Genomic DNA, 19,674 nt, shown 5'->3' on the forward strand with positions numbered 1-19,674 from the left:
GAAGTGTATAAATATATATATGTACATATGGATATAGATGTATGTACGTACAAAAAATGAAATATAAAATATATTTACAACTTTTTAAAAAGTATGTATATATATATATATATATATATATATATTAGCAAAATATGTGTATATATATATTGTAGAAACATATATATTTAATGTACATAACAGAATTAAGATTAAAAGGTAGAAATGAGTAAATAATAACAATAATAATTAATAATAATAGCATTAGATTGATTAATTCTAATGGGAAAACAACCAAAATAACAAAGAAAAGGACTAAATCGAAGAAAAAATTAAATTTTGGGGTCTAAATCTATAAATAAATGAAAAAGGAAGGACCATATTGAATGCGTGAATAATAAGGAGGGACTGGAAGGGAAATTTTCCCTTCTCCAAAACGCACAGCTTCAAAGGACCAGATTGAAATAAAGCCGAAATTATAGGGCCAAATTTAAAAACACAATAAAAATAAAAAGGGACTAAACTAAAACAAACAAAAATGTGGGAGGACTACGGGCATAAATAGCCCAACAAATGAAAACACGCGGATCCTCCTGGTAACGGGTCGGGTCGCGCGCGGGTCGCGCAAAACGGCGCCGTTTTGTCGCTGAGACCCTCAGGTGAAACGATGTCGTTTTTCATTTGGTACAAATGTTTAAAAAACCCCAAAAAAATCAGTTCATCTCATTTTTTAAAAAAAACAAACAAACAAACAGAGAGCAAGGCTCTCTCTCTCAGGCCTGTAATCCGGCCATGGTCTCTGCCTTAGTGCCACCGTACACGGTGGCCGGTGTCGCGAAATGGCCTGCATGCCCCTTTCGCACGGTGTCCTTGAGATCCCAGATCTCTCAACCCACGAAAACAACAAAGAAAAGAGGGGAACTCTCAGCCCCTCTTGGATCCGAAACGGCGACGGAGGAGAAGCCCTCCGACGGCGCAGCCACGTTCGTCCTCGGTAAGCCCCTTTCTCCCTCTTTCTTATTTTTATGTAAAAGATAAAATAAAATAAACAAGCAGAAACGCAAATATGAAAAAAAAAAAGAAAAAGTCACCTTCAAAAATCTATTTTGGATTTTTATTTTCCTTAATGTTCATAGCCAAAATGAAAGAAGAGAAAACTCTTCTTTTACAATAAACTCGGCTCTTCCCGAAAAGGAAAAAGAAAAATCAAAGGAAAAACAAAATCCCCCCTATTTTTACAATAGTCGGTTTTATAACCGAAAGAAGAAGAGAGAAAAAAAATGAATTAGTCCCTCTTTCCCCTGTTTGTGGTCTGTCTCTATGCTTGGTTGCGTGTTTTCCTTCTTTGCAGTGAGTCAGAAACGCGGAGAGGACGTGACGGTGGGCTGGTGCGAGCAGAGAGTAGGTACGACAGTAGCGTACGACGCGCATGGGAGCGGGACAGAGAAGCGGCGCTGGAAAGGCAAGGAACCCTAGGGTTCCATGATTTTTTTAATTTTTGGGCCCAATTGGGCCGTTGTTTTTGGGTTTTGGGCCAGGGTTATTTCGGGCTTTAATTTTTGTATTTGGGCTGGACAAATATTGGGCTGTACAATTTTTATCCAACAATTTGCTATGTTACGATTTGTATTTATGTCATTAAAATTAAGGTTTTTAAATAAAAAATATAAAAATAATAATGACGAAAATGAGATATATTACAAATTATTTAGGAGAATGGTATGTTTTGAATAGTAAAATTCAATCATGCCTTATTGTCAGGCAATACCAACCCCAATACGACACCCATCATGAGCAAATCATTCCAGTCGAAAAGAAAAATTATTTTTGAAGTGGTGTTGACAATTAGGGTGGTGACACTGAAATTTTTAATACCTCGTCATTTTCTCTTTTTTTTATTATATATTTACCGTATAAATTATTGATGATGCAACTTGCAAAGGATATGATATGGAGACTATAATCGCACTGTATTGCTCACCCTGTAACGTTGAACCAATTGAGTTATTCGTTGAATTAGCAAACGTTGAGCCTATACAAAATGTGTTAGGTGACACTAGTATTTTCAATTGTATTTGCTCAGTATTTCTTCAATATTTTATGTTTATACAATTAATATGGTTAAAAATTTTGATGTCGCCACCCTAATTGGCGACACTACTTGAAAAAAAATTCAGCTAAAATGAATTGCTTATAATGGGTGTACTGTTGGGGTTGGTGTCGCCTGAGAGTATGGGTGATTGAATTTTATTATTTAATACATATCATTCTTGTAAATAATATGCAACTAATTCCATTTATATAATTATTATTTTTTATTTATATAAAAAAACCTTAAACTAGTATGTATATATGTGTATAAATTAAATAGAGACATAAGTTCCTGGAATTTTCAGGATCAATGATTTCTTTGAAAGTTGTTGGTAGGGAGGAGGAAGAAGAGACCGTAAATGCCAGGAAGTTGCCAAGAATTAACGTGAAAAATCAACTTAATAAAATATTCAAATATGCATGCAATCACAGTCTCAGCTTGAACCAAAACAAATGTGCAATTTTTATTTATAAAACTGTATACACTTGCACGTTTATCATTAACAATCAGATTTCGAATTAAACTCGTAGTACCGTGATAAAAAAAATATGTTGCAATTTAAATTATGTATAGGAAAAATAAATTTATATCAAACAAGGGCATAGTTAGGAGTTGACGAGTATTCTAAAATGAAAAATTTTCTATCTAAATCTTTAAAATTTTAAAATTTAAATTAGTAAAATAAAATTGTACTTTGATCGCATTGAAAATTATAAAATTTAATTTAATATTAAAATAATAAAATTATATTTTATTATCATAAGAATTACATTTTAATTTCTACTCCTAATTTCTTTCCCAATAAAAGAGTAGTTGAAAATGATCAATAATTCAAAAACATCACCAGCCACCATTTTTCTTTTTTGCTAGAAAAAAAAGGGACATTTCGGCCGACAGTGAAAGTGACATGGTGAAACAAGTGGGGAGTATTTAATTATTTTAGACTCAAATAAAGTTTTGAGACTTAGGAATGAAGGGTCGATTTTATTATCTTATTTTGGTTTTATGATTTTCTCGGAATTATATATATAACCCTTGGAATTACCATTTCTTAGCTATTTTGTAGATTTGGTTGATAACGTGCTTTTACTTGGGGAATCACGACCAAGATTTTGCAGGTTTTATAATTATAATGTTCATCTATTTTGTTATTGTATTTAAGTTATTCTATGTTTAATAAAATTTTAATATTAATTAGCATTTGTTGAGCAGATAGATTAGATGGGTTCATGAATTCAGTCGGATAGGTGTACAAGCCCAATTTTAAAAAAACCCGGGCCCAATTACAATACAAAACCCGAATAGCCCAACAACCCAAATTTAGCCCCTAACAGACCTAACCCAGCAAAACCAAAACCCATTTACACCCAAACCCAAGCCCAATAGCTGTGCCCAATTTCCTAAAAATATCTAACTAGGGTTTCATTTTTCTGAAACCCTAGATGCCGCCAGCTACCCACCTCGCTTCGCCAACCAAGAAGCCACCAATCACTAACTGCCACTCATCTCTCACCGCTTCAAACGCCTGCAAAGAGGAAAGAAAGGACAATCATAGCAATGGAAATGATGACACAATCGGTTATAAAAACCCAACAATATGTAATTTTAAAGGGGTTTTTTTTTTAACAACTTCTGTAACACAAAAAAAAGTTAATAAAAGAAACAAGCAGATTAAAAGCAAGGTTCATTACAGTGCATCTACTCTTTTTATTTTCTGTTTTGCGTTTCTTGTTATTTTATTTTATTTTATTTTATTTTATTTTTACTTTACAAATCTTTAAACAAAATAAAAGGGGAAACGGAGAAAGAAACCTTACCTGAATCGCTCCGCCAGTGTCGTCGCCGGAATCCTCCTTTGGGTCACCAAAATCGGGCGAGGAAGGCGACAATTTGTTTTTTCGCGACCCCGAAAGCATGAAGACTTGGTCTTCTGTCGGTCCACGAAGCAGGGTGTTAAAAAACCCGATGTTTGGGCTTCCGACCACCGCTCACGGCGGGATCGATGGTGGCCCTTTGGCCGAACCGAGACCAAAAAGGGGGGTGGCTGAGTCATTTTTTCCTTTTTTTTGTTTCTCTGAATTTTTTTGTTAAAGAGGCTGAAAGAATGGAATTTTAGAAGAAAAAATTGTTTTAAATGGACAGAACGAAACGACGTCATTTTGTCTGAGTGTTTTAGCGCCAAAACGGCGCCGTTTTACACAACCCGCGGTCGACCCGACCCATTACCAGGAGGATCCGCGTGTTTTCAATGGAAGGGCTAATTGCACTTTTAGCCCTTCCACTTTTTGATGATTTCGCAATTAGTTTTTTTTATATTTTTAAATTTACCCTGTTAGTTTATTTTGGATTTCAATTTAGCCCTCCATGAAACTACGTCGTTTTAAAGGAGAAGGACAAATTGCCTTTTTAGTCCCTCCATGTCTCGCGCGTGTTCAGGATAGTCCCTCCCCTTTAATTTATTTGCGATTTGTCCCCAAATGTTATTTTTTGTGTTCAATTTAGCCCTCTGTTTATATCTTGGTTATTTTATTATTAAAACTAATAAGTTATTATTATTATGATTATTATTATTATTATCATTATCTATGTCTTGTTAATTTCAAATTTTACTATATATATGTGCGCATACATACATATTTATAATATATATACGTACATAACCTTTTTATTTTATATAGATATAAATACTTATATGATATATATACTTTACACTTCATATATATGTACACATATGCATATATTTCTCAATTTATACCTATATATACATACTTATGTTTTTTATGCTTTATAATTTATATATATATATATATATACATAGATATGCATATTTGTTTTTTTATATATGTATATACGTTCATATAATTTATAATTTATAGATGCACATACATAAATATTTCATTTTATAATTGTATTGTTATCGTTATTTTATTTGATATTTATTTATTCATTTATTGAAGTGTTCATTATTTTTATGAAATGCTTTAGATTTTTATTCATTTATTATTTCATGTATTTTTTATTTGTTTATTATGTATTTTATTTGTTGCTCATCTTAGTTGTGCTTGTATTATTTTACTTACATTATCATCATTATTCTATTACACCCATTTTTTATTTAGATTTCAAAAAATAAATTTTAAAATAAGTAATATTCGGTATTTTAGATCTTCGAGAGAATCGAGCCCTAACGCATTGGGTTCCAATTTTCTTTGTTGGATCTAAATAATCGAGATTACTTTTTTTAAAATGAATAAAAGCTCATTATCGAGAATTCAATATGTCGTGTCCTAACGCATTGGATGTGACACGTTGCTTTCCTCGGGATGAGGATTTTCTTAAAAATAACAAAGGCAATATTCAATGTTTGGAAAGTTGAGACATTGTGCCATAACGTATTGGGCTGCAATTTTCTCATCTGACTTGGACAATTGAATACCCCTTTTAAATTTTATCATATGAGTTTTTTTAGACAAACAACTTTTTATATAAGTCTCTTAAAACAAAGGATCGTATTTTAAATCTCTTTAAAATTTTCAATTCTCGACATTAAGACATTAAGTAATCAATTAGGTACCAATTTTGGGCGACGAGGGTGCTAATCCTTCCTCGTATGTAACCGACTCCGTGCATCCGCTTTTTCTGAATTTCGTGGACCAAACTTGTTGTTTTAATAAAACCAAACCGTTTATTAAAAACAACCACTTTTCGAGGTGATCCAATCACACCTCATTAAAAAGGATTGGTGGCGACTCCCGTTTTTTTTTCGTTTTCGTCAAAACCCAAGTCGACCCCGTTTCATCCAAAAAAAATGGTGTCAACAATAGGTTTGTTTGATTTGAAAAGAATTCAAGTTTAAGTTTAATCTATTTAAATGATCTGTTTTAAAGTTCAAAAAAATATTATTTTTATTTAAATTTAATTAGAATATATTTTATATAACGGGCTAATCTAACTCAACTTCGTTTAGGGTTGAAAAAGTTAAACTCAAACTTAGCTCATGAACACCTCTAAGGGAGACAAACTCTGTCAAAAGAAGTTTATAAAGTGTTATCCATCGAGAGCCAATAAACTCCTCAACAAGTCAATATTGTTCCCAGTGAGAAGTTTTGTCCCTCAACTTTACTGGGAGTCGGAGTGCTTGAAGAGGCAACAAATTGATATAGTAGAAGCTCCTTGTTGGGTGCTTGAGAAGGCAAATCATTCGTATTACACATGATTGGAGTCAAAAACATATAGGGATCTTATGGATGAAAATGCTATAGGGTAGAGTTCGAGTTCAACCATACGCAACGCCAAGGGCAAAGCTAAAAAATCATTTTAGAGGGCCAATTTTGAATCATAAATTTGAGGGAGGGGGCAACGTGCAACTTTGTTATTGCACTAATTTATAATATTTTTGTAATTTTAAGTATTTTTATCATTTTCGAAGGCCAAGCTCACCACTTGCCTCATTAATTCATCCTTGTGCAATACTCATGATTTGCCTTTTCAAGCACCCAATGAAATGCTTCTACTCTATGAACCCATCACCTCTTTAAGTTCAGTTTTTAACATAAAAAAAAATCTTCAACATTTTAAGTCTTCTGATCGAAGCTTTATTGCAGACAAAAAAAGAAAAAAGAAAAGGGGCCCATTTTCTATCAATAGAGAATGGTTGAATGGTTTGAAAATTTTATCAATCAAGAAGGATTTTTTAGAAAACATTGATGTTAATGTTATCATTAATGATTTTACATTTCGGAATGCTCACAGAACCAATTTTTTTTTATGACTTTTTGTGTTTTGGTTGTTGATGACATAGAAGTAGGTTAAATGAAAATATTTTTTAAAAATTTTGTTAGAAAATATCTTATTCGCTAATGTAATAAAACATATTATTTTAATGAAATTATTAGTATATGTTTTATTTTATTATATTACATTTTATAATTTTGTTAAAAGGGGTCATAATTTATTGTTTCACCTAGAGTTCCAAAAATATCAAAAACGGGTCTGTTATTTGTTATGTTGTTAAAGTAAGGTTGAATTGATGGGAAATGTATATAAAGTACATTAAAATTTTAAAAATAAGACACATTACAAATTTATAATTCTATTTGTCGAGTTAAAAATGCACTGTAGTAGATCAAATACTCACCCATTAATATATAGTTTAATAAAACCTTTTATTGATTGTTTGTGTATATACATACTTTCACCAAACCAATTATAAATTTGTATAGTCAATTAAATTTTAACTCGATTGGTATTATTATCTGTTATTATAATTTAGAGAAGATGCATTAATGTCTTCCACTTTAGAAATTGTATCAATATATATTGGTTAAATTCGCAATTAGTCATTATATAATTTGGTCATTTTAGTTCTATATTTTGAATTAGTCAATTATTGTCCTCGTACTTTTGAAATTTTAAAATTTAATCCTAATCCAAACAACAACAGTTAAATCCATTTAGTTAAATTCAATAATTACTAGTCATGTACCATGCGCACAATCGTAGATTCAATGCATATTCTTCAACTGGATTATTTTAAGTCTTTATATTTTTCGAATTTTAAATTTTTAATTTTGACACAAATAACAATAGTTAATACATTAATTAAAATTTTAAGGAACATTACACACATAATTGCTTAGAATCTAAGCATTTTATTTTTCTAGAAAATTAAGTTAAGCGAAAAAGGGAATGCGATTTTCAATACATGTCGCGCGATTCTCAGCAGTCAAAGCTAGACGCAACGCGGTATTTGTGGAAAAACAACACAATGCATATGCTTTTTGAGTTCTTTTCATGCACGCGTTTTAATTTAATGCAATCCAACCGTGTTTTTTTTCATATTTCTCTTGTCATAAAAACAACTACAATCCAACATTTTCTGTTTCATAATCCTCTAATATTACATTTAAAATCGAATAATATTTCAATGAATGACTCGTTTTCACAGTACACTTTATTGTTTTTCTTTATGTACTTTTCAAATTTCAATGATGATAGCGCGTTGTTTGTTGTTCCACTTTCGTTAATCGTTAATGGTCCCAATGATTTTATTAGCAGTTTTTTTTTTTTAGTTAAAGTCTGGTTCAGTGATGTGTACAACTTAAGTCTGAGGTTGATCCTTTTTAAAGTATATACTCACCAAAATTAGCATAAAATAGTGTTGTTTTCTTGTTTTAGGGTTTTTTACCTTTTCTCCTTTCTTATCTTTTAAATACAATATTTCCTTGACTTTAATGACATTTACGTGTTTTTATACAAGTGGCTTCGAATAGTTTCCAGGTACCTTCAGTGAGTGAGTTGAGTTTTCAAGTCAAGGAAAGCTTATTTATATAGAACTAGCTGGATACAACTGGGTTTAAGGGCTTGTTTGCTCACAGTGTTTTCTGCTTCTTTTTCTTTTTATATTTTGTTTCCGTTTTCATGATGTTGCCTACTAAGAGGCCTGCTCCTGATCATGGTGATGATGAAAGGAATGAAGTTATGGTCCCTGAACCAAAAAGAAGAACTAACCTTAAGAAGTGAGTTGGCCCTTTTTTTTCTTTTTATAAGTTAATAGTTTACATGTTTTCGAATTGGGTTTTCTTTAATTTGTTGTTTTTTTGCAGTATTAGAAACATAATGGGTGTCGGAGGGCTTTCCTTTAATAAAATTGTGCTCAACCTTGAACCAATGCTTAGAATATGGGTAAGATCACATACATGATCTTATGTATCAATGAATTGAATTTATTAAGCTGGGAATATGTATATTTATGCTTTGTACCTTTGATCATTGTTGGAACGTAGGTTCACGAGGCAGTGGAAGCTGCAATTAGGTCCTCCATTCATCCATCTTCAAGGTTAGCTATTTTGCTTCTTTTGCAATTTTTTATGTAATAGATTACAAAAGTCTAAGTTGGTTTTTGGTTTGATTCTTTTTTAGGCCTTCGCTTAATCGGATCGAGGCATCAAGAGGACGAAGGCTGCAGTTACGTTTCGTCGATAAACCGCCTTCAACTATATTTACAGGCAGCAAGGTTGAGGCTGAGAATGGTAATCCCATTCGGATTATCCTAGTTGATGCAACTAGCCAGGCAATGGTCTCGTCTGGCTCGCTGTCTTCTATTAAGGTCGAGATTGTCGTCCTTAACGGTGAGTTTGGCACTGATGAACGACAAGATTGGACCGAAAACGAATTCAATGCCAGTGTTCTTCGTGAACGAGAAGGTAGAAGGCCGTTGGTAACTGGAGATCTCAACATTACGTTGGTAGATGGTGTAGGTACTGTTGATAATGTGATTTTCACCGACAATTCGAGCTGGATAAGATGTCGAAAGTTCCGGTTGGGAGCTAGAATTGTGCAAAGGAGTGCTGGTGAAGTGACAATCAGGGAAGCTACAAGTGATGCATTCATGGTGAAGGATCACCGGGGAGAATGTAAAGTTTGAATACTCTGTTTTCAACTTCAATCCTATATATTCTCTGTATAATTCTATTCGATTAACACATAAACTTTATTTGTATGCAGTGTACAAGAAGCACTACCCACCGCTCCTTCATGACGAAGTATGGCGTCTCGAAAGAATAGCAAAAGACGGCGCCTTCCATAAACGTTTGGCATGTAAAAACGTTCATACCGTGAAGGACTTCTTACGGTTGCTTGTTACCGATCCAATCGCACTACGCAATGTAATAAATGAAAAAAATTTCATGTCAATCACAACATTTGATCTTTTCTTTTCTTTTTTTTTTTTTGTTTCATCTGCTGAGTGCTGACCTGTCTGAATTGTGACATAACTGCAGATACTAGGTGGTGGGATCTCAAACAGGGTATGGGAAACAATCATAGAACATGCTTTATCATGTGTTCCTGATGATGACGAATGGTATGCCTACCATGGAACTGCACAAAGAGTTCGACTCATATTAAACTCTATTTACAAGGTTGTTGAAGTAACATTTGATGGCCAAGATTACCTACCTGTGGAAAATTTAACCTTTTCTCAGAAGGTTTGTACTTTATATGTCATATATATGATATCCATGAGATTTGTTTATGTTAAGACATAAGACTGAATGATTTGTCTGATTCATTTTGCAGCTTTTAGTGGAAGATGCAAAGAGACAAGCTTACAAGAATGTTTGGAACCTGACCCCAGTTGATCGGCGAGCAATTATGGGCCCTTCGATGCCCTTTACCGATCTGCTGCCTGAACCAGTAGGCACCTCTAATTTACTTCTGCAGCAACCTGATTTCTCAGGTACAAGACCAGACATGCCACTAGGATTGAACCAATCCTCAACATCATTTTCCTATGAAGTGGAAAATCCCAAACCCTTACAGGGAATTGAACCACTTAATCCAATGCTAAGAAACAGTAGTTTTAGAATGGAAGGGATCTTCCCTTACAATGCAGACAACAGTTTTTCATTTTTCGCGGACGACGGTTTCGGTACAAATCAGGACAACACTCCAGCATGGGCACAAGGCAGTGGATTCATTTTCACACCAGACTATGAAACATCATCTATAAGCTTCTTGTCTTCTTTCCCGAGCTTCAATGTACATGACCGAAGCATCGGAGAGACAAGAGAAGTGTGTCCCAAAAACAGGTGGTTGAAGGTACGAGCTGTTATCCAATGGAAATCAATCAGCCGCGGCGCTGCAAAAAGGCGGCGGCAGGACTGGCTGCAACAAGGTATATGTACATGAATAATATATAAGATCAATTGCACAGCAATTAAGCATCTCCTACATGTTTAATGCAATCAGGAGATAATAATCAGTCTCCTAGATGTTTCAGCATAGGTTTCTAAATCTTATGTAGCGTTTTTTCTTCCTATGGAAATGTATTGTAATGTATTGTAGGCGAGGGCAAGTAGTAGTATTTTCTCTTAGGTTCATTTATGTGGTTGTAGATTTCACCTTTGTAACTTGTAATTAACAATTGCAATCAAAACAAGGCTGCTTGAAAGTTAAAAAAATAATAAATTCTTATGTTGATCTGTTGATTAGTAATTTCATCTTAAATTTTAGGATTTTCATTTAGATTTTAATTTTTTAGAACGAAAATACTGATGTGCCATTAAACTATTGAAAAAGAAATATAGATGACGGGACGTCCCTATACACTCCTTTCCTGGGTCAAAAAGCCAAAATAAAGTATTTTAGTCTGTTGACACCATTTTTTGATAAAACGGGGTCGACTTAGATTTTAAAAGCAAAAACAAAAACGGGAGTCGTTACCAATCCTTTTTTTGATGAGGTGTGATCGGGTCACCTCATAAAACGGTTGTTTTTAATAAACGATTTAGATTTTATTAAAACAATGATTTTGTTCCACGAGATTCAAAAAAACAGGTTCGGGAGTCGATTACGCACGAGGAAGGGTTAGCACCCTCGATACGCCCAAAATTGGTACCTAGTCGATTACTTAATGTCTTGGTGTCAAAAATTCAAAAACTTGAAAAGAATTTAAAAATACGATCCCTCTTTATAATGTTGATTTAAAAATGCTTTAATTAAATCAAAAAATGAAAAATGCCTCCTTATCTCGAAGTGACACGAGGCCACGCCCAGTAAGTTAGGGCCCGACATCTCATACTTTGAGAGTAAGTTTGCATTTCACTTTTTATTTAAACCTCATTTATTTTAATTTTAAAAGAATATTCGGTTACTTAGAATCAACGAGAAAAAATCGAAACCCAGTAAGTTAGGACACGATTTTCTCGAATTTTCTAAATGTAGAATATTGCCTTTATTTTGGAAATTTTATGTGTTTGAAATTCAAAAGGATATTTTGCTATCTGGGTTTTACGAGAAAATCGAGACCCAGTAAGTTAGGGTACAATTTTCCGAATTTCCAAAATGCAAAAAATTGCCTTATTTAACAAAATTCCATTTCGAATAATAGCGGGTAATCCATTTGAAGGTAAGCATTTATCTTACTTAGAATAAAATAAAGCAATCCACATTGGACAACTTGTTGGGGCATGGATAATTACACAAATGTATGGCAATAATATGAAAATACGAGTAAACTAATTATAGTACACACGATAGCAAAAATCACACCATATTCATCATTCAAATACAAACATTAATAAATAAAGACCCATTAATTAGACAAACAATTAAGAAATGTAAAAGTAAAGTAAAATCAAATAAGATGTAAAAAAGGATGTTAAAACAATAGTGACGAGTTTAAAATAAGTAATGCCAAACAAGAAAGTTAGGGTTAATAATATGTAAGAAACGAAAAACAAATGAAGCATTTTAAAAAATAAGTTGCGTTTAAAAGGTATATAAAACAATTTTAAAATAATAAAACGATTTCAACGAAATGATGCCTAAAATGAATTCAAAATAAAAGCAGTTTATAATAGCTAATATATATATATAACACATCTTAACATAAAATAAAATAAACAATAAAAGCAAACCAATATAAAAATTTGGAATGTTATATAGAAAAGGATATGTATAAACAAAATGTTTAATGTAAATAAAACGTAAAAGTGAAATGAAATCAAACTATTTAAATGTAATAATATATATAAAAAAATTTACACAGTTATAAAGCAAATAAAAATGAAATCAAAACAAACAAAACTAATAATAAAAATTTAAAGAAATTAAAGAACTAAGGACGAAACTGGAAATGGACAAAATTATGGGGGGTCAAAACTGTAAATAAATGAAACAGTTGGCTAGGGGGGCTAAAATAAAAGGCGCTGAGGACATGGGGATCGATTGTGCAATATTCCCTGTCCCGCACATGCAACGTTTTGCGGAGGACCCGATTGGAGCAGGTGCAAAATTATGTGGCCGAAATTAAATAAAACAAAAGGCTGCATTGACTATGCCGCGGAATCGGAGGGACCAAAGGGAAATTACCCATTAGGGCAATAATCTGCAGATCTTCCTCCCTTAAACGGCGCAGTTTAGTTTATGTTATTTAAACTATATTTTTTTGAAATTTCATTCTTCCTTCTTCAGAGGAGAAAAAAAAATGGGAGGCTCTTTGAAACCCCCCCCCAATGCCTACCGACGGTTGGGTTTCTCACCGCCGTTCACCTGTCCGCCGCACCGCCACTAAATCCGACGGCCGACGAAGGGCAATAGCAGGCTTTTAAAGCCCGTTTCCGGTTTAGTCAGAAAGTTAAGTCTTTGAGCCCCGTAAGCAACGAAATAGAGGCTCTCGACCCTCCCTCTCCGAATCCAGATCCGATGCCGACGAGAGGCCACCGACGGCACAAACCGATTCAGGTAACCCTCTCTTATACCTTTTTATTTATTAATAGTTTTCTTTAAAACGATTTCGAAAGAAATAAACAAATAAATAAATCAGTAAATAAATCGACAAAGAAAAAAAACCGAGGATAGGAACAACAACCCTTTTTTATTGATTTCTGATTTTTTTGTCTAAAAAGTCCCCGAAGAAGCATACAAAGAAATCGGAGTGGCTTTTTATAGCCGAGATTACAACTGTTTGCTTCTATTCTTTTGTTTTTTTGCGATTCGCTTTCTTCTCTCTGCTGCGTGTTTATTGCTTTTTGCAGATGGTGTCAGACGCGTTGGGTGGCGGCTGGTCAGAGGCGTGCATGCGCGAGGGGCAGACGAAGAGGCCACGCAAAGCAGCGGCTAGCTAGGGTTTATTTTGCTGAAAAGTTTTGTTCTTTGTGGGCTAGGGTTGGTTGGGGTATTGGGCTAAAAAAACTGGGTTTGGGCTGAAAATTGGGCTAGTTCGTTTGGGTTAATTGTAAATGGATTTTTTTTAATTCTGGATTTTGGGTTTCTATTTTGGGCCCGGGCAAAAATGGGCTCTTACATAGTCATTATAAAAAGAAAATGAATTCTTGAACCCTTTTATGCTCATGTCACGAAGAAAAAATTGTAAAATCCGATCCAATTTATCGTAATCGATTAGTTAACATGTTGGTTAATCGTATTCTAAAACACGGAAAAAAAAATCATTGGCTTATTAAATTATCTATCAAGCCTTGAAAAAGATTCAACAAAAAATAGAAACAAATTCACTATCTGTTTTATGTCAAGCAATACGTGGAGTAACTCCCGTTATAGCAGTAAAAGCAAGACATGTAGCCGAATCGACTCATCAAGTTCTCATTGAAATAGGATCCACACAAGAAAAAACACTTGCCATTCGTTGGTTATTAGGGGCATCCCAAAAACGGCCAGATCAAAATATGGCTTTCAAATTAAATTAAATTAAATTCCGAATAGAGGATGCTGCAAAAAAGGAGTGGCTATCACTCTTGATTTTATACTTTCTTAGTTTATTTAAATTCTCATTTAATTTCATATTTTTATATAAAAATATTAAGTAATTTTAATTCAAAACAACATAATTAATTACTAAATTACGACACATCTACAATGTGAGTAAAAAATAACATATATTTATTAAAAAATTATTAAAATACATAAAAACTAAAAATATTATTAATATTTCTTATTTTGTGAAGTTAAGATACTTTTAGTAATTACACTGCCAAGTTCAACCAAATGCTTTATAATAAGTAAAGATATTTAATGAAAAATATAATTAATTATATTTTTAATAATTTTAAAATTATTTATTAAATTATTGAATACACATTTAGTTAAATACAAACACGTATTTAATTGTATAAAATTAGAAAATTATATTAGAGATTTTGTTGAAAAGTCAAATTTATGTATAATATTAGTATATTTTATACTTATTTAAATTTGATTTAATCAAATATATGAATCTCAAATTTTATTTAAACTCATTCATATTTATAAAATAAATTCACCCATGAATTTAAGCCGAACTTAATTAATATTTTAAATAATTTAAATTTTTTATAAAATTTATATTTTACGTGTACAACCTTCCTAAATTTCAAGGGCAATTTACCAATAAAAGCCCCTTTTTTTAAAAATTACCGAAATGGGCCCATTTTTTAATTATTTACTGGAATGGTCCTTTTTTCGGAAAATCGTGTCCACGTCAGCGCGATGTCAGGGTACGCGATTTCAGCTCGCGCGTGAACAGTACCCAACGGTCAAAAAATAAAATACCGGGCCCATTTCGATAAATTTTAAAAATATAGGACTTTTTTGGTATTTTGAAAAAATAAATTTTGAATCTTTTTGCACTTGTATTTATTTTTTAAATCAATTAACTCTTCAATATTATATCAATAGCAATAAGTACAAAAAAGATTCAAAATTGTTACCAACAAGATTTGAACAAAGGTACTAAGGGAAAAGAACAAGCATCTTAACCAACTAAGCTAAACTAATTAATTGACACATTATAGAAATACTGTTATTATCTTAATTATATTACTACGTTCTAACGATTTATCGGACCTATTCCATACACGTGTCAAATCAGAAAAATAATACAACAATTCTGTAAAAAAAATCTGGTGTTTACTTCAAATAAATAAGGAAAATAATGATTTGAATGTTTCAAAATTCAATTTTAAATCGAAAAAATCGAAATTTAGGGGCAAAAAAGGATCTTTTTCGATGAAAAGTTATTTGAAATAAAAAAAATCGTCTCAATCGGACAACCGAGCCAAAAGTTATGGCCTTTCAAAGTTTTCCAAGCTAAAAAATATAAACTGTTCATCCACGTCAGCAAATCGCGTCCTCATAGGCACGATTTGTGTCCACGTAAGCAAAACGCGCTGACGTGGACGCGATGTTCTGACACGTCCCCTGACATCGCGCTGACGTGGACGCGGTTTCGAGAAAAATGACCCATTTCGATAAATAATAAAATACCGGGCCGATTTCGGTAAATTTTAAAAAATAGGGTTTTTTTTTTTGTATTTTGTCCAAATTTCAGAGCTTTAAACGGATATAATATTTTTATATAAACCCTTTAAAATTTCAAGTTTAAGCGAACATTAAAGAAGTCTTAAATCGGATCCAAAGTTGTTTACGTGACGGAAGGGAAGAGTGACGGATAGGATGAAGAGAAAAACGGTACCGTGGTAAGCACCCAGAAGATTCCGAAGCCCAATGGCAAATCTCGTAATTTAAACCCAAATCCGGCGGCATTTCAATAACCCCCGCCAAGAAAATATCTAGCTTAATTCTCTCGAAGTTTCCTATCCTTCTTCTCCTTAGATATTTTTCTCGCTCTCCAAACTAAAAAAGAAAAAACAAAAAAATCTGAAAATAATCCTAACAGCGACAACATAAACTAGTGTTTCGGTTTTTCTCAAAAAGTACATTGGTTTTTTTGTTCCTAACCTTTTGTTCCTGTTTCTAAGATCTCATTAAAGTTATGGTTTTTCTATAGTTTGTCTTTTTCTTAAGAGCTAAAAGATTTGGACGGCTAAGATGGACCGGGAAGGAGAATCCCACGGCGGATCTTGTTACTACACTGTTCTCGGGATTCGCAAGGACGCCTCCTTCTCCGATATCCGTGCTGCTTACCGTAAGCTTGCTCTGGTAATCAAAAAGCTTGTCTGGTTTTCATTAATTTCTAAAACCGTTTAATGTATTCTTTTTGACGTTTTATTTTTCCTTTTTTTGGAAGAAATGGCACCCGGACAGATACGTCACAAATCCGGCGGTCGCCGGCGAAGCGAAACTCAGGTTTCAGCAAATCCAAGAAGCTTATTCCGGTAACATTGTCGAATCCCTCCCTCTAATGCTATCGCCGTCGAATTTTATCACCTTATTTGTCCATCAAATTGGCCGTTCGCTTTTTCACAGTTCTCTCAAACGGGTCCAAGAGATCAATGTATGACGCCAGTCTCTACGATCCCTTGGAAGATGATGACCAAGTGCGTAAAAATATACATGTATATTTATTTACAGGTTAAAACATGCTCCAGGTCTTTGAACTCTTCTTACATTTTGAGTTTAGTCCTCTTACTTTTACTTGCAATAATTTGGTCCTCAATCTTTTGGATTTAAAAATGCAACTCCATTTCTTAGTACTATTGGACTTCCTCTAAGTTCATTATAACATCAGTTCTGAAAAGTAAAGGGACTAAATTTTAAATATACAATGACTTGGAGCATATTTTAATATTTATTTAATTTTGCTAAGATCAAATCTTTTTCCTCCCTGAACTTTGTAAATTTTGCAAGCAGGACTTCTGTGACTTTATGCAAGAGATGATCTCGATGATGAACAATGTGAAAGACGAGGTGATCCCTTGATTTTCCTTTTAAATGTTGTATATGTAATGTATGATATCATCGACAGTCTAATTGATAAATTGGTGGGATACATAGGGGGTTAGTTTGGAGGATCTGCAAAAGATGTTCGCCGATATGGTCGGCAGCGGAGATGGTATGAGCTTCAACGTCAACACTGATCTCACGGAGACGAAGAAGGCGCATTTCACGGCATCTAAGACTTAAGAACAAATGTAAACGCGAGGTAGCCATTAGCATTCAACCTCCCTTTGTCTTAGGTAATCCAATGAGCTTGTAAGGCCTAATTTCCTTCATTAGAGAAATAGAGGGTTTGTTTAGTTTTAGCCAATTAGGACCTTGTGGAACTTGGGAATTTCTGAACCTTTTTAAAATAATTTTAGAGAAATCGGTGTGATAATTGGCATTGGCATCAATGGTGTGTTCTGTTTTTAGCTCTTTTACTTTTTGCTGCTTGTAATGGAAACGGCACTCGATACTGCAGGTGGTTTGCTTTTCAAGCACCAATTTGCTTTATGCAATTAGGAATTAAAACAGGTTTTTGTGCCAGTAAAACAATTTCTGGGTGGCATATATTTGGGTGTAAATGTTAATATTTGATACATTTTGAACGAAAGAATAAAATAGGTAAAAGAACCCTGCAATCCCCCTCTCAATTTTGAAATTTACCAAAGCGATCCCTCTCAAAATTTAGAACAATTTAATTCTATCAATTTCGAAAGTGAGTAATAAGGATAATTAATTACGATGTTAATGGTTTTTTATCAATTATACATGGTTTTGATTGATATAATAATAAATTTAGTCCTTAAAGTTTATATATTTTGTAAATTTACCCTTAATTTAATAAATTTATCCGATAAAATGGTGAGATTGAATTTGTTGAATGTTTAAGAATTAAGGTCAAAATGACAAAATATGAACATTAATGGTTAAATTTATTATTATATCAATCATGGTCAAAATGAGAAACATGAACTGTTATTGTTACTTGATAAAAATTAAATTGCAATTTTTTTGAAAGGAACTAATTTACTGAATTTTGAAATGAAGAGGGACTGAAAAAGTTTTTTACCAATAAAATACAAACCCCAATTTGGTTTCTGGGCATCACTCTCATCAGCATTCAGCAAGAAAAAATGGTGGTTAGAAGCCCAGTGGCGATTTTGATGGATTAAGATGAGGTTATTTGGGTTCTGGCCATCAAAGTATTGTTGCAAAGATCATCTTCATACTCATAATTCAACAAAATCAAGTTTATCATCATCATCTGGGTTTCAACCTTGGCAACACCAAGCTGCATTTTCTTTTGATGCCATTGTTTTGTGGCAGTTTTTGCTTGAAAGAAGGGACAAAAAAAAAAAAAAAACTACTGAGTATGGGCGTTGATGGCTCAATCATAATGTAAATAGTAGTTTTCAAAATCAATCAACCAACAACGAAAAGGCCCGTTTACAGCCAAAGTCTTTCTGTAAAAATTTTTGTTGTAATATTGCTATTATTTTATTGTTATTATTTGAATATTGTATAAATTTTATTTTATTGTTAATTTTACAATTATTTTAAAGATATTTACTTGCTAAATTATAACTATTTTAGTGTTATTTAAGTATTGTATTTTCAATTTGTGAGAAATATTTATTTTAATATTTTTAGTCTATTTGATGTGTTATATTTTTTTAAATATATTTTTATATAAAAATAATATAAATAAATTTAATAACAGTAGATCGAACCGATCTCAAGTTTAGCATTTTTATCTAGGTTAAGTTTAGTGCTCATTTTTTAAATCGAGCTCAAGCCTAAAAAATAAACTCAAAATTTTACATTGACCTGATCCGAACCTGACCCAATTATCATCGGGTCTAAATGAAAAGTGATATTGTAGCCGTTTCTTATATTGTATGTCTTAAATAATTGTTTTTTCTAATCCTTTGAAAATATTATTATATACTTGTATAAATCTGTTATTTAACTTTTGAGGTGTATTTTTATTTTTATCATGTTTTAATTGTAACACCTTTAACCCTATCTATCACCGGAACAGGGTTACAGAGCATTACCGGACTGTTCAGATCAAATTCGAACATTTCATATCATTTAACATACATATTATAAACTAATCATAATCACTCATATTGCCCTTTGTATGAGCCCTCGAGGCCCAAAATACACATTTAAAATAAATCGGGACTAAACCGGGAACTCAAAGAATTTTTCAAAAAATATCAAAAATTTTCAAAGAAGCAGGGGACACACACGCATGTGGCTAGGGCGTGTGGCTCACACGGTCAAGAGACACACTCATGTCTTAGGCCGTATGGGCATTCGAAATAGGGCACACGGTCGTATCCCATGCTTATTTGAAAATTTTTGATATTTTTTGAAAAATTCTCAGAGTTCCCGATTTATTTCAAATGTGTATTTTGGGCCTCAAGGGCTCATAT

General features: G+C 32.9%; 3 protein-coding genes and 1 long non-coding RNA gene across 4 annotated transcripts; all 4 read left to right on the forward strand.

Annotated features, from left to right (window-relative positions):
- The first annotated feature begins 689 nt into the window (after positions 1-689).
- LOC105792476 (uncharacterized) lies at positions 690-1,623 on the forward strand. The gene is made up of 2 exons (XM_012621068.2): positions 690-973; positions 1,331-1,623. The coding sequence occupies exons 1-2, from the start codon at positions 772-774 to the stop codon at positions 1,453-1,455; spliced, it is 327 nt and encodes a 108-aa protein (XP_012476522.2). The 5' UTR covers positions 690-771; the 3' UTR covers positions 1,456-1,623.
- Positions 1,624-8,378: 6,755 nt separating this feature from the next.
- LOC105792477 (calmodulin-binding protein 60 B) lies at positions 8,379-11,068 on the forward strand. The gene is made up of 7 exons (XM_012621069.2): positions 8,379-8,589; positions 8,677-8,755; positions 8,857-8,909; positions 8,993-9,486; positions 9,578-9,738; positions 9,853-10,059; positions 10,151-11,068. The coding sequence occupies exons 1-7, from the start codon at positions 8,492-8,494 to the stop codon at positions 10,760-10,762; spliced, it is 1,704 nt and encodes a 567-aa protein (XP_012476523.2). The 5' UTR covers positions 8,379-8,491; the 3' UTR covers positions 10,763-11,068.
- A 1,924-nt stretch (positions 11,069-12,992) lies between these two features.
- Positions 12,993-13,913, forward strand: LOC105792479 (uncharacterized). The gene is made up of 2 exons (XR_001133308.2): positions 12,993-13,318; positions 13,612-13,913. It is a non-coding gene; the product is annotated as an uncharacterized LOC105792479 (long non-coding RNA).
- Positions 13,914-16,175: 2,262 nt separating this feature from the next.
- Positions 16,176-17,643, forward strand: LOC105792480 (uncharacterized). Its single transcript, XM_012621071.2, has 5 exons — positions 16,176-16,510; positions 16,599-16,686; positions 16,778-16,848; positions 17,162-17,218; positions 17,306-17,643. Exons 1-5 carry the CDS (start codon positions 16,400-16,402, stop codon positions 17,432-17,434), a joined length of 456 nt encoding a protein of 151 aa, XP_012476525.1. The 5' UTR covers positions 16,176-16,399; the 3' UTR covers positions 17,435-17,643.
- Positions 17,644-19,674: the final 2,031 nt, after the last annotated feature.

This window comes from Gossypium raimondii, chromosome 8, assembly GCF_025698545.1.
Source record: "Gossypium raimondii isolate GPD5lz chromosome 8, ASM2569854v1, whole genome shotgun sequence".
NCBI lineage: Eukaryota > Viridiplantae > Streptophyta > Magnoliopsida > Malvales > Malvaceae > Gossypium > Gossypium raimondii.

Excerpts from the sequence above, each read along its gene's own strand:
- LOC105792476 (XM_012621068.2), top strand. The coding sequence starts at position 772 with ATGGTCTCTGCCTTAGTGCCACCGTACACGGTGGCCGGTGTCGCGAAA. Across the intron at positions 974-1,330 it reads CGCAGCCACGTTCGTCCTCG|TGAGTCAGAAACGCGGAGAG; the intron begins GTAAGCCCCTTT and ends CCTTCTTTGCAG.
- LOC105792477 (XM_012621069.2), top strand. The coding sequence starts at position 8,492 with ATGATGTTGCCTACTAAGAGGCCTGCTCCTGATCATGGTGATGATGAA. Across the intron at positions 8,756-8,856 it reads AACCAATGCTTAGAATATGG|GTTCACGAGGCAGTGGAAGC; the intron begins GTAAGATCACAT and ends GTTGGAACGTAG. Across the intron at positions 9,739-9,852 it reads ATCCAATCGCACTACGCAAT|ATACTAGGTGGTGGGATCTC; the intron begins GTAATAAATGAA and ends ACATAACTGCAG.
- LOC105792480 (XM_012621071.2), top strand. The coding sequence starts at position 16,400 with ATGGACCGGGAAGGAGAATCCCACGGCGGATCTTGTTACTACACTGTT. Across the intron at positions 16,511-16,598 it reads CTTACCGTAAGCTTGCTCTG|AAATGGCACCCGGACAGATA; the intron begins GTAATCAAAAAG and ends TTTTTTTGGAAG. Across the intron at positions 17,219-17,305 it reads TGAACAATGTGAAAGACGAG|GGGGTTAGTTTGGAGGATCT; the intron begins GTGATCCCTTGA and ends TGGGATACATAG.